Genomic DNA, 23,488 nt, shown 5'->3' on the forward strand with positions numbered 1-23,488 from the left:
CCGCTCTGCTGATAGATAAAGAACCCCCTCTGGGTCTGCTAGATCTCCAATCCCAAGAACATAGTCACATGGGACGCGAAATGGGAACAGGGAACGGGGACGGAAAAGATTGAGAATGGCCATTCCCTGTGACTATAGAGTGACATGGGACGGGAATGGGAACGGGAAGATGCTGCCATCCCCAACATTCCCAAGTCTAAACATGCCCATTCCCTGTGACTATGCCCAAGAAGAAGTGAAGTAAGCCTAAATCAGTCATCTCAAACTCCCTTGACAAGGCAGCCTTCCTCACTGCAATGTGCTCTATATGACTGCCGGCGAGAATGAGGTTATCCACATAAAGGATGATCAATGTGACCATGCCGTGTTCCCGAAAGAGATATAGGTTGGGATCTGCAACCGATCTCTGAAATCCAGTCCGTAGAAAGAAGGAATCAATCTTCTGATTCCAAGCCCTCGGAGCCTGCTTAAGACCATACAAGGCCTTTCACAACCTGTAAACCATCCCCTTTGAGCCTCGAGCCTCAAAGCTTGGAGGCTGCTCAACATACACCTCCACCTGCAGGTCACCATTAAGGAACTCAGATTTAACATCCATCTGAAATACGGGCCACCGCTGAGAAGAAGCAAGGGCAAGAACGGTCCGAATCGTGGTCATCCTCGCTGCCGGTGCAAAGGTATCCTCATAGTCGATGCCAGGTCGCTGAGCATAACCCTTAGCCACAAGTTTGGCTTTGTGTTTGTCCACCGACCCATTTGACATATACTTGGTCTTAAAGACCCACTTGACACCAATGATAGACCGTTTCGACGGCCTCGGAACCAACTCCCAAGTGTTATTCTTCTCTATGGCATCCAGTTCCACTTGCATGGCTTTCCTCCAAGTATCTTGTGCAAGGACTTCCTTGACGGGGGTTTTTCCAGTACAACTGTGAATGCTTGTCGTCGCTCTCGCTCGCTGAAGCTCCCCCCCCCCCCCCCCTGCTCGAGCTGCCTTCGCCTTTCCCCGCTTGCTTGCACCCTCCTCGCCTTCGAGCCTTCGCCTCTCCCCGCCTGCTCGCACCCCCCCTCCGTGTCCTTGTGCTTATTCGCGCCCCCTGCCCTTCCTTTCGCGCCCATCGCCGCCTGCCCCCGTCTCCTTTGCCCCCCCCGCTCCCCCCGTCTCCTTCGCCTCTCCCCGCCTGGTCGCACCCCCCCTCCGCGCCCCTGTGCTTTTCGCGCCTCCCGCCCTCCCTTTTGCGCCCATCGTTGCCTGCCCTCGTCTCCTTCGCGCCCCCGTCTCCTCCGCGTCCCGCCCCCCTGCTTGCCTCCCCCCCCCCCTTTTCCGCGCTTTCCCCGCCCCCCTTACGCCCCCCTCCCTCCCCCCCCCGCTGCCCGGTTTTTTCCGCCTCTGTCTACCGCCCCTCCCCCTCTGTCCTCCGTCCTCCTCTGTCTTCCGCCCCTCCCCCTTTGTGTTCCGCCCTTCCCCCTCTTCCCCTTCCCGCTTCGCTTTTTCATGCAGCTTGGTTCTTGCAGGACCCTCCATTTTTCGCTTCGCCCTCGACTCAGCTTCAGACTCTGATGGAGTTTCCTCCCGCCCCACCTCAGAGGGACTCTTCCGCAGCCCCCTCGCCCGTCCCTGAGGATACCCCCATCAGGCTTTCTCTTTCACCAGAAGAGGAAGCGAGCCTCGCCGCAGAGGTGGAACGCCTCCAGGCACACTCCATCTGCCGTATAGTTGGCACTCGCCCCAGTAGAGGGGAGATCTGGGATCTTCTCCAGGCCCGCCTTCTTGTAGATGTGGGCAAGATCCTGGACGTTCAGTTATTGGGCCGCGGACACTACCAGATTGAGTTCGAGACAGCCCAGAGCGTGGCCCAGGTCCTAGCCATGAGTCCCCTTGACATCAGGGGCGCTCGGGCCTTCTTCAGACGTTGGCAGCATGGTTTCGACCCAGCAGCGGCGAGCAGGGAGAGCGCCTATTCCATGTCACAGTTTGCTTTCCTGGACATCGCCACGAGTACCTTCCGCTCCTTTCTAGGATAGGATCATTGGTGGACTCGGTGCTTGAGACTGGCCCCACAGCTGCTTCAGTGGTGGCTAGAGCAGTTGGCCTGCCTTCGGTCAGAGTTTTGGTTCCTGACATCTCCTCCCTTTCGAAGGTCATTCAGTTACCTAGGATAGGGGGGGGATGGATCGATCAGAGAGTGGAGTTTTCGGGGCTCCCGAACCAGTGTTTTATATGCAGGCAGGTCGGCCACCTGGCCAAGGCCTGCCCTCGCAGGAGACCCCGACCTTCACCGCAGCAGCAGACCTCCGATGGCCCGCCCACAGATGCGGCTCGGCAGGCAGCCTCTGGGACACCTGCTCAGCCCACAGAGACCTCGGATTGGCAGCCTGGACAGGGGCGCCGTAGAGGGAGACAGCCACAGCAGCATGCCTAGAGACCGACGCAGCAGCAGACACAGCCTCAGCATCATTGGGTTCCAGTGAGGAACAGCTTTGCTCCCCTCCAGGAGGAGACCCCAGCGCAGACTGAGGATCAGGAGATGCCCCCACCCCCACCCCCCCCTCCCCCTCCCCCTCCCCCGTCCCCCCCTCCCGCCTCGCTTCCACCTTCGCCTCCTCGCGTTCCCGCTCCCGCATTTTCAGCAGCTCCTTCACCACCCCCTTCTCCCCCCTCTCCTCCCCCTCCGCTCGCCTCAGCTCCCCGGGAGGCACTGGCAGTGCCCTGGCGCTCACCTGCAGTCCGGCGGGCACTGAGCACCGACCTTGCTCGTGCACCGCAGAGGAGACCTACCATGCCGATTCGTGCTTCACGGATATCCTCTATCCACAGTCGGCTGAGTAGTCTCGACACTAGACAGCGCTCGGAGTCTTTCGACTAGTTTTTACACGCCTTTTTGGAGCGGAGGGCCCCCATGAGCCAGCACCCATCAGAGTTCATGTGGTGATACCTCCGGTCCGAGGGGAGGAAGCACTTGATTCAGCGGTGGCCTTCTCCTTCCCTCTGTGCGGCACTAGCGCGACCGGGAGTGGACTCTGGATCTCGCTCTTAGTATTTTGAAGACTCAGGCAGTTGAGTTTTCTCACCATGTGAGCGATTTGGAGATGACAGACGTGATAGGCTGACTCTGGGAGTTGGCACATTTCTTTGATACCGAGATGACAGACGTGATAGGCTGACTCTGGGATGCCTCCGAGAATCGACATTTGGTGGTTCGCATAGTGGCAGACCTAGCACGAGACCCTGGCTATGTATGCATACATGAGGTTTCTCTCTCAGAGCGGGAGGCAGTCGCTATGGGACACAGCCACTGGCGCCTGGTCCGAGACTCTTGCAGCACACCGGGTGGGCAGATTCGTAGCCGCTCGGATGGGGATTACTCTCCATCCAAGCCGCTTGCGAAGGCCCGCCATATGGCTGAGACAGCCTCCACCTCAGCAGGTCATCCATGAGGATCATCTCATGGAATGTACAGGGCCTTGGCGGCGCACACTATGTACGTTATCGTGGTTGCTTGAGGCAAGAGCTTCAGAGATGCCTGGTTGGGGGCAGTATTGATATTCTGATGATGCAAGAGCACCATTTGAGTGAGAGCAGGATTCGGAGATATGGTTCGGTGATGCCTGGTAGATGGGACACATTTTGGTCTGCAGGTTTTGGCCCCTTGGGTGGGCAGGGAGGAGTATGTATGGTCATTGCGGATGTATGGTGGCAGGCCACTGTGGATCGCGGGGTCATTGTGCCTGGTAGAGCGCAGTATGTTATTCTGAGGATGCACGGTGAGCACTTTGGTGTGCTCAATGTCTATGCGCCCAACCATGCTAGTGCCAGAGCAGAGTTTTGGACTCTTGTTACAGATGCATTGCCCGAGGCCGCACATTGGTGTGTCGGGGGAGACTTCAACATGCTTGAGGACCCGGCCGATAGGGTGGGAGGCAGTCATGTTACAGTGCACGGCACGGAGCTTGCAGCTTGGGAGCGATTCTGTATGACACTGCGGATCACTGATGCATGGCAGCATGAGGCTTTCTCCCGTTCTCAGGACAGTCTTAGTTTTTCTCGGTCGGATCGCCAGCAGGGAGGGACTAATCTATCACGGATTGATTGCTTCTATGTGGGCGACAGGTTCGGGGAGCGTGGTGGCTCCGTTGGCATTCTCGCTGGCACCTCTTTTTCAGACCATGCGCCAGTTATTTTGACACTTGAGGAGAGGACACGGGAGACCAGCTTGCCGTTGAGGATTCGAGAGAGGATACTTACAGATCCCAGTCTTTTTGAGGACATTGAGAGGATATGGCATGATAGCCAGAGCTCTGACCTGGATGCTGAGAGGCTATATCATACAAAGGGGGGGGGGGGGGGGGGAATCCAAACACGTGGCCTGTAGTGCCAGCGGGGGGTACCCACGTGTAGAGTATAGAAGGGGCCGCTGCGCCAAGTGGTGTGGAAGGCCTGGCGCCGCAAGATCGCTCGATCCGAGTCGCCCCGGATGCGGTCATACTGTCCTCGCAGGGTGTGAATCAACTCCTGCCAGATACTCCGAACAGTCTCTGTTGGTGGCTCCAGTCTCCCCTCAAAGGCCCTGAAACAACGGGCTCTCCAGGTGAACCATATGGTGAGGCTGTCGAGGAGCTCCCATCGTAAATCCCTCTCCTGTGTCCAGCCGGCGGATGAGAAATCTGGTGAAGGAACAAGGCGAGGTTGATGTGAAGGTAGAAGCGAGGTGGGACGGGGGAGGGGGGGTGGGGGTGAAGGGGGGGGTGCTGGCATCTCCTGATCCTCAGTCTGCGTTGGGGTCTCCTCCTGGAGGGGAGCAAAGCTGTTCCTCACTGGAACCCAGCGATGCTGAGGCTGTGACTGCTGCAGCGTCGGTCTCTGGGCATGCTGCTGTTGCTGTCTCCCTCTACGGCGCCCTTGTCCAGGCTGCCAATCTGAGGTCTCTGTGGGCTGAGCAGGTGTCTTGGAGGTTGCCTGCCGAGCTGCATCTGTGGGCGGGCCATCGGGGGTCTGCTGCTGCGGTGAAGGTCGGGGTCTCCTGCGAGGGCAGGCCTTGGCCAGGTAGCCGACCTGCCTGCATATAAAACACTGGTTCGGGAGCCCCGAAAACTCCACTCTCTGATCGATCCATCCCCCCTCTATCCTAGGTAGCTGAATGACCTTCGGAAGGGAGGAGCTGTCGGGAACCAAAACTCTGATCGAAGGCAGGCCAGCTGCTCCAGCCACCACCGAAGCTGCTGTGGGGCCAATCTCAAGCACCGAGCCCACCAATGATCCTATCCTAGAAAGGAGCGGGAGGTACTTGCGACGAAGTCCAGGAAAGCAAACTGTAACATGGAATAGGCGCTCTCCGTGCTTGGCCGCTGCTGGGTCGAAACCATGCTGCCAAGGTCTGAAGAAGGCCCGAGCGCCCTTGATGTCAAGGGGACTCATGGCTAGGACCTGGGCCACGCTCTGGGCTGTCTCGAACTCAATCTGGTAGTGTCCGCGGTCCAGTAACTGAACGTCCAGGATCTTGCCCACATCTGCAAGAAGGCGGGCCTGGAGAAGATCCCGGATCTCCCCTCTGCTGGGGCGAGTGCCAACTATACGGCAGATGGTGGAATGTGGCTGGAGGCGTTTCACCTCTGCGGGGCGAGGCTCGCTTCGTCTTCTGGCAAAGAGAAAGCCTGATGGGTGTATCCTCAAGAGCGGGCGAGGGGGCTGCGGAAGAGTCCCTCTGAGGTGGGGCGGGAGGAACCTCCATCAGAGTCTGAAGCTGAGTCGAGGGTTAAGCGATAAACGGGAGGTCCTGCAAGAGCCAAGCTGCACGAAAAAGCGGAGCGGGGAGGGGAAGAGAGGGAAGGGCGGAAAAACAAAGGGGGGGGGGAGGAAGACAGAGAGGAAGGGGCGGAAAAAACCAGAAGGGGATGGGCGGAAGGCAAAGGCGAGAAAAAAAAGGGGGGGGCAGCGGGGAACGAAAGGGGGGGCGGGGAAAACGCGAAAGGGGGGGGGGTAGGGCGGGGGCAGGCAGGGGGGGCGGGACGCGAAGGAGGGGGGGGTGGGGTGCGCAAAGGAGACGGGTCGGCAGGCAGGGGGCAACGGGCACGAAAGGGAGGGCAGGGGGCGCGAGAGACACAGGGGCGTGGAGGGGGGGGTTGCGAGTAGGCGGAGAGAGGCTAAGTCACGAGGGCGGGTAGGGGGTGCAAGGAGGCGGCAGCTTGAGCAGGGTGAGGGGCGAGGCTTCAGCGAGCACGGTAGTCTTAGCGAGCACGGTTTTTCTTTCCTCGGTGAGGATTTGGTCGTTATGCTTCTCGATTTTGAGAAGGCATACGATAGAGTCGATTGGGGTTTTCTAGAGGGCACTATGCTTCGCCTGGGTTTTGAGCCAGACTGGATTCGAGGAGTGGCGGCTCTATATTCCACAGCTCGTAGCCAGGTGTTGATGGCAGGAGGACGGGGGCCGAGTTTTGAGTTGACCAGATCTGTCCGTCAGGGATGCCCTCTCGCCCCGTTCCTTTTTCTTTTCTTTGCAGAGGCTATGAGCATGTATCTGACAGCAGAGGAGGTTGGTTTGAGAGGACTCCGGCTTCCAGTCCGGCGTGAGGACCTGCTCTATTCTGAGTTTGCTGATGACACGGGATTGTTTCTGCATGGCCAGGAGGCCAATCTACAGAGGGCAGAGCAGTCGCTACAGGTTTTTGGTGTGGCTTCGGGAGCATTGATCAATTGGTGCAAGACAGTGGCTTTTTGGATCAGTAGCGCTCCCGCTCCGGCATGGAGCCCAGACCCGGGTTTTAGATGGATTCCTCCTGGCACAGCAGTGCGGTATCTGGGATGCCAGATTGGACTTGATTTGTCACCTGAGCAGCAGATCGCCCCGCTTCTTCTGAGCATTCGGAAGAAGCTTTTATATTGGAGTACAGCTCGGCTATCCTTGGCTGGGAGGGTGGTGGTGACAAATCAGGTGCTTTTAGCGACTATGTGGTACATCACGTCTTGCTGGATCTTCTCGAGCTCTTGCATCAGCCAGGTACAGAGGCTGATTAGGAACTTTCTTTGGTCTGGGCGGGATGGTCAGTCGGCGCGGGCTAAGGTTGCTTGGGTAGTTATTACTCTTCCGTTGGCCCAGGGGAGCTTGGGCATTATAGATCCAACTGATCAGAGTAGAGCCTTGTTGGGGAAGCTTATTGTTCGGTGGCTGCTTCTAGGTGCTGAGCCTTGGAAGGAGCTTCTTTTTCAGCGGCTGCAAGCTAGAGCTCGCCCAACAGGGGGCACTTGGGCACCAGAGATACAGTGGATCTTCATAGAGATGAGGAGGACAGGCCTCAGTAGAGGATGGGAGGACAGATTTGCCTTGAGCATCCTGCGAGCTTGGGAGCTGCTGAGACCGGGGCTTTCTCAGAGAGCTACCACTTGTGATGAGGAGCGGGCCAGACAACCGCTCATCTGGAGCCCCGCGGTACGCACAGAGCATGGTCATATGCTGGGTTCTCGACCTCGTCTAGCCTGGGGACCATTGGCGGCGGCAGGCCCAGCACGCAGTTTTGGAGATTGGCAGGCCTTTTGCAATCTCCCGGAGGAGATCCAGGCGGAGAGGCTGAGTCACTTCAGAGGGGGGTTGATTATGAGGGATGACATTCAAGAGGCACTCACTGAGGAGTGGTTCACGCCTTTCGAGCCAGCGGCCCCACGGTGGATGGGAGCCTTTACACAGTTGGAGATCCTGATTACTGTCAGAGCTTGCATTGAGGATGGTAGATGCCTCTACTATGAGATACAGGATGAGGGCAGACTTCAGAGAGTCAAGGCGGAGTCGCCTTTGGTTGCAGAGTGCATCTGTTAGAGGATACGGGTAGTGGCTGCCGCTTCTCGAAAGTGGCATATTGATCCAGACCCTGCATATGTGGACTCTGATTGGCGCATATGGGCATATGCTGCGCGCCCCTTGGCCCGGCACCAGTGGGACCCTGGCGCGAGTACAAGTGGCATGATCCTTATGCGTCCCCCGAGGCTACAGAGATCACCTTTTTCCAGTACACTGTTTGGTTGGGGAGGCATATTTTGACTGCGAGGAGGATGGTCTCTCCAGCTGCATCGGAGCATTGGCGGCTACAGGGACTCTCACAGGAGTTTGTGGAGGATTTTTGGACCAGGCTCTGGGCTAGCCGACAGGCACGCAGGATCTCGACTTTCTAGTGGCTGGTTGCCCACAGGGGCTCTGCAGTTGGCACCTGGCTTGTCTACAGTGGCCTTCCGCCGGCCTGCGTCCGATGCGGCCACCCATTGGAGACACAGAGACATTGCCTATGGGACTGTCCACAGGCGCAACAGATTTGGCTGAGGATGCTGCGCATTTTGGCCCCCCTCTCTCCAGAGGGCATGTATACGTGGGGAGCCGCTGCTTGGTCGACTTCATCAGGGCCAGCTGTGGGATACGAGACGGAGCAGGACAGCCAGGCCATCAGATTCATTAGGGGCCAGCCTCGCCTTGTTCCTTCACCGGATGTCTCGACAGTCGGCTGGACACAGGAGAGGGATTTACGATGGGAGCTCCTCAGCAGCCTTACCATATGGTTCACCTGGAGAGCCCGTTGTTTCAGGGCCTTTGAGGGGAGACTGGAGCCACCAGCAGAGACTGTTCGGGCTATCTGGCAGGAGTTGATCCACACCTTACGAGGACAGTATGACCGCATCCGGGGCGATCGCCCCGGATCGAGCGATCTTGCGGCGCCAGGCCTTCCACACCACTTGGCGCAGCGGCCCTTTCTATACTCTACATGCGGGTACCCCCCGCTGGCACTACAGGCCACCTGTTTGGATTTTCCCCCCTCCTATTGTATGATATAGCCTCTCAGTTATTTGTACTTTTTTGCACCTAGGGAGAGTCTCCCTAGCTGCCTTGATTGGATCTCTGCTCTGCCTTCTTATGAGCAGGAGAGGGTTTTGTAGCCCAGTGGGCGTTTTTTTATAGCTAATGAAAGGATCTTTTCTCAGAAAAAAAAGGGCTTCCTTGATGGAAGTGGGCTCTTTGTCCCGCATGATACGAGACATCAAAGCATAGTTTACCTGTAAAAGCTCTGCTGAATGACTTCTATTACGAACTCTATGCGATCTTCGAGGTCCGTCCTCTGTGGTCCATTCGGAGGGAAGCTCCGTAACACCCGACTCCTGAAGGGTGTCTACCAACCACCTGGGTACTCGAAAAAAACGTGGAGCCTCCTGTTGCTACGGGGACTCATCTCCAGTTGCGAGCTCAATCTCCTCAACTGATTGAGGCTGTCCAGCTGGAACAATCGACTGGGAATCATCATCAGAATCATTTGGGTCTCCAAGAAGTGGCAGCTCATCAACAGTGGAAACCGGAAAATGTTCATCAAAAACCACATCCCTGTTGTTGACGACAACCTTGTTCCTCTCTAGATCATGCGACCTGTATCCCTTGGGAAGAGAGTTATATCCCACAAAGACAAGCTTTTGGGACTTTGAGTTGAGCTTCCCCCTCTGCTTCTTTGGAATGTGAACATATGCATCACTCCCAAACACACGGAAATGGGAGACATCAGGTTTCCTGCCAAAATACGCCTTAAAGGGAGTCATGTTCGGTACTGAAGTCGTCGGAGAACGGTTGAGGATATGGAAATCTGTTGTCACGTGCATCCCACACTTGGATGCCATGTAGACATATTTGTACAGAAGGTGCAGGACCTGGGGTGGAAAACTGGTCCCATATGAGCCTAGTCCGGGACGAGTCAACCAGGGTTCCACTCCAGTCGTCCGAGGTTTGGTGTGCATTGTCCTACACATGCGTCCGAGGTCAGGTGTGCATTGTCCTGCACATGAAACAGTGCTAGTCCGCGCTGTGAGTCTCCCTTTGGAATGATGTCAGTTGCTCTGTATGTTTGGTCTGTGATTAGATGTCAGGTGACTGTGTAGAAGTAGGATTTGCAGGCAGGAATGGGGCCAGCCCATAGGGCTGCCCCAAGAACAGTTTTATGGGCACGGGGAAGGCTATGGGCCACCCCAAGGGGCCAGGCAGGTCCCAGGACTTGCCCACCAGCCCAAGGAAGGGCTGGGCAGGCTGTCGGCCAGCCTAAGGGGCCTGGCCAGGCAGCCGACAAGGCCTTTGGGCCAGCCCAGCCAGGTGGCCAGGTCAAAGGGCTGCCCAGCAGCCAGTCGGCCAGTTCCCAGGGGCTGCCCAGCAGCCTGCGCAAGCCTGGACAGCAGCCCTCCAGTAGTGGCCAGACAGCCAAGTGTGAACCCATATAAAAAACCAGCATTTAATGCTGAATAAACAAGTCGTGGAGGGAAAATTAGCTGGCCGACTGCATACTATCGAGGGTATAAATACCCAAGACATAAATCAGTTCATTTATCTCATAATTCACCAAGTGTTGAAGCTGAACAAAGGGCTAGGACAGGCAAGGACAAGCTAACGCAGAAGGGGTGAAGGATTGAAGGTCAAGGGCAGAGATCTATCTCAGCCAAGAAGGTTTAGGTTCAGTCTTTTATTTCAGTTTTGCATCATTCTAATAAAAGCAAATACACCATTCGTGGTGGGGGCCCTACAGAGGGTATTCGGGACCCAATACTGTGTCCTCTTCTCCCTCCCTCTCTCTCTCTCTCTCTCTCTCTATTTTTCTGCACATCAATAGTCAGTTTTGTACGTTAAGTTCATCGCGACAAGTGTGCTGTTTTTCTGAGCATTGAAGTTACTGATCTCCCTCGAAACTTCTACATGTTACAGTGGTATTAGAGCCTACTTCAAGTGCAAAGATTCAGCAAGAAACCAAATTTTTTTTCTCGCTCGTGTGGTTGGTCCGGTGGACTACCTCTTTTGGAGTGACTCCTGTCCCTCGAAGGACGGTTGGTTTTCAGCCTCCGAAAGTCTCCCGCACACAGTGGATGGTTAGATTGCGCTCCGGAAAGGAAGTGTGTTTTCTTGCTATGGCGAGCTTCGACGACGAGAGAGACCAAGAACCTTGGGACCAAAGTGCACCAAGCAGCCCAGCTAGGGCATCAGGCATGAGTGTTTACAGAGATGTTCCAACAGATGATGCGAGCAATCGCAGACCAGACTACCAAGTTGGAAGAGCAGAAAGCGCAGATCTTGGCTCTGGAAGAGCGCACCCGTTCTCCAGCGCCACGTTTTCCATCTCTTCCTCCCTCTCCTTCCGTATCCTAGATTCCGGATCCTCTACACAGGGACCCTCTCGCAGGGTCACGACCACAGTCGAGTTCGATGCTTGAGTTGCAGATGTGTGCATTGGAGATCCGACAATGCGAAGACGAAGCCATGCGACGCGTGGAACATGAGCGTTACCTTGTAGCTTTGGACGCCAGATTGACACCAGCGGCTTCCTCCAATCATTTTCCTGAGAAAATGAACTTCAATAAGTATAATGGTAAACTCGATCCCACAACTCTTTATTCATGGTTGCATTAGTTTGAAGCTTACTTTGCCGCAGTTAGAAAGAATGATACTGACATAGTGATTTTAGCTGGTTGGTATTTGGAAGGTGAAGCCATTCCTAGAACTACAGCGTCCTTGCCTGCTGCCAACATCTGGCAAGCCAACCACCATTTGGTCCCGGAAAGCTTGCCGCAGCGCATCCACATTCAAGTGGCCAAACCGAAAGTGCCATAAATCACTAATCTGAGAACTTGTCAAAGAGGAGAGTGCGGAGAGTTTGTATATACCATTCTCCACGTCGCCTTCTCAAACAACCTGGCCAGTCTCGCGGTCCCGTAGAGCAATAAATGCTTCTCAAACTCCACCCAGAAGCCAGTCTTGTACACCTTATGCATTGACAAATTTATGAAAACCAAGTGCGGGGACGTAAAGAACACAAGAGGAATGCTTCTGTCATGTGCACAATGTGTATCTACTGTGTGCTACACGCACACAAGACTAGCTTCGAGGTTTGGGGAATCTTGGAGCTAGGCTGGTTGATTGGCGAGTTGAGTTAGGGATAGACTAACGGGCGGGCACCCAAGTACGGATGGGCGGGCGCCCAAGTGTGGACGCCCGATGACCGGCCAAGAGCCTATAAAAGGGTGGCCAAGGTTAGTCATTAGTCATATAGAGTCTCGCATGTTTTGTGAGAGCTCTATGGTCTGGAGCCTAGATCTAGTGCAGACGTGCACCTGCTTCATGCAGCCGAGGCCGGTAGTAGTCTCAAGGCCCGCGAGGGTAGCTTCGTGGCGGTATGGGACGTCGCGAGGTAGAGATTGGTCGGTACGTCCATCTAGTTAGCTCAGCTCGTGGCTCGGTGGGGACAGCCAAGTCTGTGGGCTTGCCCACGGCTGTCGTGGTTGGGAGGTGGGTCAGGCTTGCACCCCCTTCTTGTTTGTTTGTTTGTTTGCAGGTTTCGAGTTTCGTACCAGGAGTGTTCTACGAGGAGATCCTATGGGGATTTGACAGTGGTATCAGAGCGTGCCTCCTGAACGAGCAAGTCGGTAGGTAGAGAAGATGAGGTCGAAGAAAGGTATGTGTTCAAGAAGCTTGCTGTTTTGTTATGCATGTTGCTGTTTTTTCTGATAGTATGTTGCTTTTTTTCATCAAAGAAACCCGTGATGAGGGAGTAGGTGGTTTAGCAGGGTTGTTTTGCTTTGCAAGAGGAAGGCTGGAGGTGTTTGTGGAGTCGCATGAACGGTTGTGAGAGAGAGAAAAAAAAGCATGTTCGCTTTTGTTTGAACGAGAGAGAGAGAGAGAGAGAGAGAGAGAGAGAGAGAGAGAGAGATATTAACGTCTACGAGAGGCCAAAGTCGGCCTATGAGACAAAAAGAAAGAAAGAAAGAAAGATATATTAACGTCTATGAGAGGCCAAAGTCGGCCTATGAGAGAGAGCACGAGAAGCGATTGTTGGCGGTGTTGGTCGCGGGCTGCCGGTTGTTGTAGGTGCAGGCGTGTAGGCAGCCAGGCCTACGCAGGCGGCCAGGCCTACGTAGGCGGCCATGCTGGCAGGCGCCCAGGCCTACGTAGGCAGGCGCCCAGGCCTACGCAGGCGGCCATGCTGGCAGGCGCCCAGGCCTACGCAGGTGGCCAGGCTGGCAGGCGCCCAGGCCTACGCAGGCAAGCGCAGGCCACCTGAGCGAAGGCAGCGCGGACAGAAACGCAGGTGACGACACTCAGTCAGGCGAGGGCAATATACAGGTCGGCGGCGCTAAATCCAGGAGGGGTGAAAAAAAAAAACCAGTAAAAGCATTGACACGTCAAATTCATTGCTTTCGTTTTTTTTAATAGATTAACCTTTTTTTTAAAAGGGTTTAAAGGCTCCTTAAGATTTAAAGGTGTTTTTAAAAAGAAAACAGAATATACATACATACATACATACATACATATATATATATATATATATATATATATATATATATATATATATATAAACACAAAAGCAAAAGCTCAAGTTGCTTTTGGGGAAGATTATATAAACCCCTTAAGTGGGCTTCTTGCCACACATCTCTCAAGTTTTCAAGCTCTCAAGCTCTCAAGTTCTCTAGCACTTTTTTGTGCAAGATCGAATTTTCTCTTCCCTTGTCCTCTTCAAGATGTCGATCCAAGAATCAGAGTTGGAGTCCCTTGTCGAACGCGAAGGCTTGCCGGCTACGGAAGATACCGATGCCGATCTTTTTGACGATTATGTGTCCAAATCTGATTTCCAAGAGTTCAAAGTAGCTCTCGAAGCTTCTTCTTCGGAACGTCAGGCACAAATCACTGCGCAGATGCAAGCTTTGCAAAACTCCATCTCTCTTTTGACCACTACCCTATCTACTCTTTCGGGTATGGATACCTTGGCCTCTGCTTTAGGCCCCAACATTACTCCGGAACAGTTCGGGGGCGAGCAAAAGCAGCGTACCAAGGAGATCGTGGACACTTGGCTACATAAGTGGCAAGTCCATTTTCAGTTTCATCCATATGATGATGGAAAAAAGATCCAGTTAGCAGCAGGTTTCCTCTCAGGCAAAGCTTTGCTTTGGTGGAAGGAACTCAACCCTAAGCCAACCACTTGGGCACAATTTGAAGATGTCTTCAAGAAGGAATTTCTCAAGAAAGAGGATGATTATGATGTTGTTGCCCGGTTTATAGCTTTGACTATGACCTCGCAGCACCTCACTTATGAGGTCTACCTCCAGAAGTTTAGGGACTTGCAGATGAAAGCTACAAAGATGGATCCCACTACTCTTTTGGGGTTCTTCGTAGCTGGTTTACCAGACTCATCCGTTTACAGGTTAAAAATAACAAATGCAAAACTTTGGACGAGGCCATTCATTCAGCTCGTATCTATGATGATACAATGGTCTCTTCCAAGCGTAAACCCGTTACCGAGCAGGGGAACAAGCACAAAAGAAAGTTCTCTGCACCAATGGCTAACACGACTGAAGGAAAGTCTTCGGACCAACCTTCAAAGAATTCAAGTTCGACACCAGCGAAGAAGAAACGACTCCTTAAGGCTTTGAAGCACAAGAAGGAGGGATGTTGTTTCATCTGCGAAGAAAAAGGACACATGCGTAACGAGTGCCCGAAGCAAAAGGGTGCAAAGACCAACGCAGGACCCAAGCCAAAGGCAGCTAATCAGTTGTCTTTGATAGGTACGTCAGTACTGTACTTTCTCGCCCTAGTACATGTTCTAATTGTCTGTTCAACTCTAAAGTTTTTGGCTTGCATGATCTTCTCCGAGTTTATGGAGAAGTGAATAGCCATAGAATCCACATTCTTCTAGACCCTGGCAGCTCACATAATTTTGTGAACTACAAACTTGTGCAGAAATTGAGTCTTGATATGACACCCAACGATCATACCTATGAGGTACGCCTACCTGCGGGAAGGCAAGTATGGGATCGAAAGGTGGAGATGCTACCAATCCGGATTCAGGACTAAAAGATACTCTAGAATGCTATATTATGTACCTAGAACATGTAGACTTGTTATTAGGGATTGAGTGGTTTAAGACTCTTCAAGTCCAGATAGATTAGTCTAGTTATATTTTTTCTTTTCAGCATAGGAACGCCTAGTATAGTATTTTAGGTGATTATATACATCCTTCTCAGGGACCTCTTGTAAATACAGTTGATTTTGGAAATATAATGGATTCTTCTTTGTATATTGCTTTCCATTGTGTATTGATTTCACTTTCTTCATTTCTCATTCCTTCCATGGATGTCAATGAATTAAGTGTATTTGAAAGCAAAGAATTACAGAAGATACTTGACTCGTTTCAAGATGTATTTCCTAAGGAATTGCCATCAGGTTTACCACTTGAAAGGGCAGTAGATCATCGTATTGACTTGATCCCTGGTGCTCATCCTGTCAGTATTCCACCTTACAAGATGAGCCAAGCTGAGGAAGATGAGTTGGCTAAACAACTCGAAGATTATTTGAGGATGGGTCAGATCCGTCTAAGTAAATCACCTTGGGATGCACCTGTGTTGCTTAGAAGAAAGAAGGACAACACCTGGAGAATGTGTATAGATTACAAGAGATCGAACAAGTTGACAATTAAGAACCGTTATCCTCTCCCTAGATGAGATGACCTGATTGACCGGTTAGCAGGAGTGAAATATTTCACGAAGATAGATTTACGTACTGGCTATCACCAGATACGTATTCGTGAAAGGCATGTCGAAAGAACCGCCTTTCGGACTAGGTATGGCCATTACGAGTTTCTCGTATTACCTTTTGGGTTAACTAATTCTCTAGCCACTTTCCACCAAATGATGAACGATCTTTTTCGTGAACATTTGGGGAAATTTGTGGTGGTGTTCTTGGATGATATTTTGATATATAGTCGTAGTCTTGAGGATCATGTTAGAAACCTCAGGATTGTCTTATCTATTTTAATACAGAATCGACTATATGCTAACTTAAGTATTTTATGTGACAGACATCATTTACTTGGGACACAAGATCACTAGAGATGGATTGAGCATTGACTATGACCGAGTTCAGAAGGTTTTGGATTGGCCTATACCAAGAACAGTGAAACAACTTCGTTCTTTTCTCGGTTTTGTTGTTTTTCTTCGGAAATCTGTGTGGGGGTACTCTCAGCTCACACTACCGATGATCGACTTGTTGAAAGGTCGTGGACGTAAGTCAAATCAGCCTATCACTTGGAATAACGATTTAGATATGGCCTTCAGACTTTTTAAAGATAAAGTCAAGGAAGCACCTATCTTGGCATTACCCGATCCTAGTCGGCCTTATGCTCTTGAAACTGATGCCAGTGACTATGCCATCGGGGCTGCTTTATTTTCAAGATGGTAGACCTGTTGCTTTTGAAAGTAAAAAGCTAGATGACACTCAATCTCGTTGGCCAACCCTTGAGAAGGAGCTTTATGCTGTGATTCACGCTCTCAAGGTTTGGAGACATTATTTATATGGCTCCAAGTTTGTGGTATTGACTGATCGTCAGTCAATCAAGTATGTGTGTGATGCGGATGATTTGAGAGGAAGAAAAGCTCGTTGGGTTGAGTTAATGCAAGATTTTGATTTTGAGATTCGTTATCGGAAAGGGTCCATGAATAGTGTTGCAGATGCGCTTAATCGAATTAGAGAGGTGAATACTTTGTCGTTCACCGAGATTTCTATTGACTTCTTTCAGTCATTGAGAGGGCTTTGTAGGACTGATAGTTATTTTGGTCCATTTTGGTAGAAGATTCAGGACGGGAGCTCATTGATTGATCAAGACTTGATGACTGAACAGCCTACCATTCAGGCTGCAGGAGGCCAGTGGATGATTCGGAATGGTTTACTATCCGTAATGACAAAATTTGTGTACCACAGATCCCGGACATTAGGTCCAAGATTCTTAAGGAGTGTCACGACGCCCCTTCTGCTGGACATCCTGGGGTACAGAGGACACTATCGTTAGTGAAAGACACTTTTTATTGGCCAAAGATGAAAGGGTATGTAGAAGATCATAGTGTCAAGTTTGTCAAGCTAATAAAGCTGAACGCTTTAGACAAGCTGGGTTGTTGCATCCTTTGCAAATCCCAAGTAATAAATGGGAAAGTATTTCTATGGATTTTATTACCGGATTGCCAAGAACACATCAAGGCCACGATTCTATTTGGGTTGTGGTAGATCGTTTGACAGAAATGGCTAGATTTTTACTACATGTGCTCACCCTCCATCACATACAGACTTAGGAATTGTATCTTCCTTGCCTCTACTGTTGAACAGCAAGAAAGGAACCCGTGTGTGACAAGTATTGTGCCATATGGATGGGAGCCTGATTGCTGCCACCTGTGTATGACGAGGATTGCGTCTTATCCATGGGACTGTCACTCCATGGTAGGATTGATATTTGTGCTGAGCTTTGTCTATGGGATTGTCACTCCATAGGAAGGCTCGTGCCAAGATTTGTGTTTTGTCTATGGGGTTGTCACTCCATAGGAAGACTAGGACTTCACATTTCTGTTGCGCTAGTTTTGTGCCCGACAAGAAATTCTTGTACAAGTTTCATGAAAGGGAGATTTCGTCCATTACATGTGTACATGTATTCATGTTTGCATGCATAAACTTGTTTTCGCATGACTTATTTTCGTGTGTTTGCCTGCTATGATGTGCTAGTACACTGGACGGGGACGCCCCTAGTGTACCGTGGGTGTGCTGTTTGCTGACGAGTTGGTGTGGCGTGTGAACAGGTGGTAAGTATTGCCTTTTTGGCCTTTATTAAATGTAAAATCTATAAAGTAGTGTAAACCTTAATATTTATAAGGTTGGGTGTTCACACATATTTAAAATAATGACTAGACACCTCTCAATGTGGGTGCCCAAATGTGTGTGTGTGTGTGTGTGTGGAGTGCGTGTGTGAGAGCATATCTTGATGCAGAGTTCTACACTCACTATTGGGCATTGATGACGTTAGTGGGGATGTCATAGTATCTAGTCCATACTATGCATAATGGAGTTGATAGTTATATAGTCTTGTGGGTTGACTACCATGAGTATATAACATGCACGTTCCTAAAAAGTGAATTTGGACATGTTTCTGGATTCATCTAGGTATATAATTCAGTCGTATTAGCGGACATGCAGATTTCACATTGTGAAGTTTTCATTCGAGTTGCGGCTAGTTGATATTGTGCTTATTCTCTCTATCTTTAGTGGTGCATTTGTCCTATCAACTACTTATTTGCTGCACTAATTCTTTCTATTTGCTACTTCCCTTAGTGCTAGGCTTCATTATGGCTGAGTTTGCCCTGCATCTCCGGAGGTTTGACAGAAACTCAGACGAAGAGCTTTGTGTGAATATATGCTCTTATGTGTGTGTGTGTGTGTGTGGAGTGCGTGTGTGAGAGCATATCTTGATACAGAGTTCTACACCCACTATTAGGCACTGATGACGTTAGTGGGGAGGTCGTATCTAGTCCATACTATGCATAATGGAGTTGATAGTTATATAGTCTTATCGGTTGACTACCATGAGTATATAACATGCATGTTCCTAAAAGGTGAATTTGGGTATGTTTCTGGTTTCATCTAGGTATATATATATAAATCCTTAATTAAGGCCTAATAACATTTAAGATTAAGGATTGCATGGGAAGAATTCTCTCCAACAAGTGAATGGTGAAGGGGGTGGTGGATGGAAAGGGAGGCGACTACTGTATTGAGAGGTGGGAATGGTTTTCTCACACCCGCCTGGTTGCTGCCTCTGTACCCGTCCTTACACCCGCCTCCAACCCTGTTGCCGCATGTAGAAGCATTTCTCCCAGGTGTTGTATGTTCCGTCACTTGGTTTTCATCTGTTGTCAGTGCATCAGGTTTGTAAGATTGGCGAGTTTGATGAGCATTTTGTTGCTCTTCGGGACAAAGCAACAGGCGAGGTGGAGTGGAGAATGGAGTTTACAAGCTTTCAGCACTCTCTCTCCCAGGTTCTCAGGTTTGTGATGAGTGGCAGTCTGGTAATGGCCACTTAAGTGTGGATACGCTGTAGGTGCAAGCTTTCCGGGACCAGATGGTGGATAGCTTGCTTGTTGATGGCAGCAGCAGTTGGCAGGAACTTTCTAGTACTGATGGTGGTGGTTCTTGTGTTCGTCAGTCAAAGGAAACTAAATAGGTAACTTATGCTCTGATGTCTCGTAGTATTCGGGACAAAGAAACTCCTGTAGATGAGGATGTTCTTTCCACGGGGACCTTTCGGAAAGCCAGTCAGGTGGCAGTTGATTACTTGCAGAAGGAGGTGGTTTCTCCAGGCTTTGTGGTTCCGGATTCAGAGGGGGTGGTTGACAGGTTTCAGAAGGCCTTGCGTGGTCTTCAGTAGGTTTCCAGGACTTGGTTTTGCACTGTAACAGGTGTTGATCCTTGTGAGCAGTGTGATGCCTCTTTGACTCAGAAGCAGAATGGTTCATTGATTTGGTTGATGGACACCAGATTGGACGGGAGCTTCTTGATGAGGCAGTTGAGCTCATGGTTGCGGATGACTCTTTGGAAGGCAGGATTGCGTTTCCTGTGGTTTCTGCGGCATGCGAAGGATCATGGACTCTTGTACACAGGAGGGAGATTGATTGATGGAGTCCGACTCCACGGTTGGAGTGACTCAGTTTGGGGAGGAGATCTACTTTAGGCCCAGGAGCAGTTTTATGGAGCAGTAAGAGGCTGTCATCTTTTGCCTTGTGAACGACAGAGGCAGAGTACCAGGCTGCTTGTGATGCTGCTTGTGAGGTGTGATGTTGCAGAGGTTGCATTGCAGTATTGGGCTTCCATTGGAGGAACCCATGGTCATCCAGAGGCACTTTGTTCGTGAACAGATCGTTGCTGATGACATCTTGCTAGAGTTCTGTTCGACGGAGGACAGTACGGTGGACCTCTTCACGAAGTCGCTATCTCAGGATTTGCTCAGGCGGCACCCCAGCTCCCTGTGGTTGGTTTCACAGCCAGGAGCTGAGAGGGGGTGTTAGAAGTCATCTCCTGTCTATATATATACACCAGGGCCTCTGTTGTGGGTGTGCCCGCCCTTTGTAGGTGTCTTATCATTTTTCCTCACTCCCCATATTTTTCCCTATTTTTCTGTGGCATGGGAGGCAGTCTTGTAGTGGCAGGAGGACCTTGAACTTGGCCGACTGCATCTATGGAGACGCTGGAGGTGGCCGACTGCTCTGCACAGGTCGTGGACCTCCTTGATGCTGGCCGACCCCCCCTGCTGCTGGCCGACTGTGCATTTCAGCAGTCGTGGGGTTTTGTGGGCCTGTCGGCTGCCCTACAGCAGGCCGACTGCTGTTGGGGGGCCATATAAAATGGCCCCCAGCCCCCTTGTCACACTTGTATCATTTCCGGGATTCTTTTGTGTATATAGAACAGAGTTACACACCTCTACCTCTCTATCTCTTGTGCTATTATTTTCTGCATTGCGTTTTGCTCGTCTTCCCAGATCTGGTCATCATCTCCGCTGCGTATTCTGACATATTGTTCATGTGGGAGTAGGGTTCTCTGTCCATAATGAAAGGTTTGAAATGTTGTTTGCGAGGTGGGTGAGCAGCCAGCCATAAAATCAAAACTTTCTGACTGTATGTGGTTGTTTTGACAGGGAGGGTGCAGTGAGCAAGGCTGCTGTGGGCGTTCTGGGTGACTTAGCTGATACACTGGGCTCCAATGCTGCACCTTTGTTCCAGAACTCTTCTTTTTACAAGAAGTTTCTGCAGGAGTGTCAGGCAACCGATGATCAGCAGGCGAAAGAGACGGCAGATTGGGCTCTAGCAATCATCAACCGCATTCTTTTAGTATAGTCATGAGGAGCTTGCCTGCAAGAGTTTTCAATCCATGTCTTCCACGTAAGATTGCCCGGATTTGTGTTAGTCTGTCTTGTTTTGTGCAGAATAAAACTGTAGGCATTATATGGATTTGCCATGTTTTACACTATCGTTATTATAGTGATGGTGTGGCGGGAGTAGTATGGGTGGACTACCAAATTTTGTCAGTGTTTGGCTTTTTGGGGTGGCCACTGAAGGTTGTGGCTTCCCCAATTTAAGGTCAAGAGTCCAGGTTTCAAGGGCAAGTCCATTTTTTTGATGTGTTAAAGCATTCTGCTATGGGCAGTATGACGGGTTCTGTGCAAAGAGCAGGTGTTAGTAGTATTGAATGTTATTGTTCTGGTAAGTCTGTATCAGAGTGCAAATACGGGCTCGTTTGCTGTCCTCAATTTTAATTCTTGATATAACTCCATTCTTGTTTATTTGGTTTTTTGTTTGTTTAGAAGACATTCGTGCTGCCCTGATATATTACGTTCCATGTCTCTTACCTTTTCTGTGTTGCCACTTGCTCTGCCTTGCTAGCCTTGGGACTTTGTGAAGGTAAAAGCTCTGTGGCTGGCTTTTCGTAGTGCCACTAGCACTGGTACTCATGACACTCTTTTTTGCTCACAGAGTGCAATCAAGCATACTTCCAGTTTATAATTAGGTAGATGGTGGGAACCATAGCAATGCATCACTTCTATATATGTCCATCCAGTCCCTCGCCTTGTGTATGGGTATAGCCAAAGATTGGTCTTGTGAATGGGTTTATTGGTGGTCAATAATTTGGGAAAATCATGGCATACGATTCATTGCACTTCTAAATCTTTTCTCTAAGCCTTGCATGCAAGGTTCAACCTGAGGACACACTTCTTGTTTCCATTTGCTTATGATGTTCGTCATCCTGAATATGGTGTTTTTGTTATATCATCAATTGTGATGTGACATACATGCTCTCTGTGTGTTAAAGGAACTTTGCATCATCCTCATGCATTCTTTATTTTTACAAATACCTTCGAATTGCTAGATTTTGACGTCCTTTGAAGTTGCTCTTCACATTGCTAAGGCTTGTTCAAGTAGAGTAGATGCAATTCCACCATCATGGAGCCTCCTTATTAATGGCACACGATTTTCTTCAGTTCTGGCAATGAACTGTTTTAGACAAAGCAATGGGTATAATGATGTTGAATTTGAAAAGCATGCAGCTACTCAGAAACTCTCTTATCTTCTCTTGAACTTACAAGAATACGTGCACGGAAATATGGAATGTCAACTCAATCAACACTCGACCAACCAACTAAAAACTTCTTGGCCCTTCATTGATCGTCAAGGGCCCAAGAAGTTGGGTATCCTCAGATAGCACTCGGGTACTGTCCAAAAACACACCTAGCTCTTAAAAAGTGTTGTGGAAGCCAATTATGCTTAATCAATAGAAGAGAGCTCTTGTAAGATGCGGAAGCTTGATGGGTAGAGTCGTTAACTTTAATGGATAGAATTCATCAAATTTTCACAATGAAATAACGCACAAGAAAGATAGACGAGTGCAGAAACAGAGGAAGAGGGAGATTCGGACACCCAACCAATTATGCTTAATCAATAGAAGAGAGCTCTTGTAAGATGCGAAAGCCTGATGGGTAGAATCAGTAACTTTAATGGATAGAATTCATCAAATTTTCACAGTGAAATAACGCACAAGAAAGAGAGATGAGTGCGGAAGCAGAGGAAGAGGGAGATTCGGACACCCTCTGTACTATGAGTGGTGTATTTGCTTTATTAGAATGATGCAAATTTGTAAAAGAATTCTAGTTCTTGACCTTTCATCTTCACCTTGGTTGTCTTGGTCCTTGGAAGAGGGAGATTCGGACACCCTCTGTACTATGAGTGGTGTATTTGCTTTATTAGAATGATGCAAATTTGTAAAAGAATTCTAGTTCTTGACCTTTCATCTTCACCTTGGTTGTCTTGGTCCTTGGAATACTTCAATCCCTTTGTGAATGCTAAGATACTTGAATGAAAATCATGCGCATGCTTTTAAAAATAGGTCCTAATGATGTTGGTCGATAACTTGCTTTTAAACCAGTGCTTTCAAACAATGCTACTTGCTGCCTCTGTTCTGTTGTGTTTAGGGCATGCGATGGCTTGTCGAAGTTGCTCAACCTTCTTGGTTGTTCGTTGACAGCTTGGCCAAGGTCCGGGGGTTGGCCAACTTGGCCTATAATCCCTATAGGTTGCATTGCTTTCCAGGCCTTCGAAGCCTGCTGGCCAATCGATAGCAAGCCCTAGCCTTTGTGGCTAGTGAGCAAAGGCCATGGGCCATCTTGGCCCCCTTGGGTGGCCTAAGGCCTACCCCATGTCCATGTTCAAGGTATACAATCCCTTTTTTGGGGTCGCCCTAAGGGTTGCCCCCCTTCTACATGCTTCTAGATAGATGCCTAGCATCTAGCATCTGGTTGCAAACCAAACACTCAGGACACATGACATCATTCAAGAGGGGGACTTGTAGCACAGACTAGCACTGCTTCATGTGCAAGACAATGCACACTTGACAAGGAACATGTATGATACTTGTACACTTGACCTTGGACGCTTAGAGTGGAACCTTGGTTGACTCGTCTTGGATTAGGGCTCACATGGGACTAGTTTTTCACTCCAGGTCTTGCACCTATTGTACGGATATGTCCACCTGTTATCCAAGTGCGGGATGCACATGACATCTCCTTTTGCTTAACTTGATGGAAGTTGCATATCGTCTAGATAGTTCGTCAATAAATCCGAATAGTCTTTGAAGAATTA

General features: G+C 50.2%; 1 protein-coding gene across 3 annotated transcripts in view; it reads left to right on the forward strand.

The window, feature by feature from the left end:
• LOC147641603 (importin subunit beta-1-like) overlaps positions 1 to 21,136 on the forward strand; it is a 34,909-nt gene extending 13,773 nt beyond the window's left edge. For all 3 annotated transcript variants that reach the window (XM_086793210.1, XM_086793291.1, XM_086793342.1), the window contains exon 3: positions 20,494 to 21,136. In XM_086793210.1, coding sequence (XP_086649336.1) covers positions 20,494 to 20,692 — 199 coding nt within the window. In that variant the 3' untranslated portion in view covers positions 20,693 to 21,136. The remainder of the gene's footprint in view (positions 1 to 20,493) is intronic.
• The last annotated feature ends 2,352 nt before the right edge of the window (positions 21,137 to 23,488 follow it).

The sequence above is a fragment of the Cibotium barometz genome, chromosome 1, assembly GCF_041138505.1.
Source record: "Cibotium barometz isolate CiBa-2024 chromosome 1, ASM4113850v1, whole genome shotgun sequence".
Taxonomy (NCBI): Eukaryota; Viridiplantae; Streptophyta; class Polypodiopsida; order Cyatheales; family Cibotiaceae; genus Cibotium; species Cibotium barometz.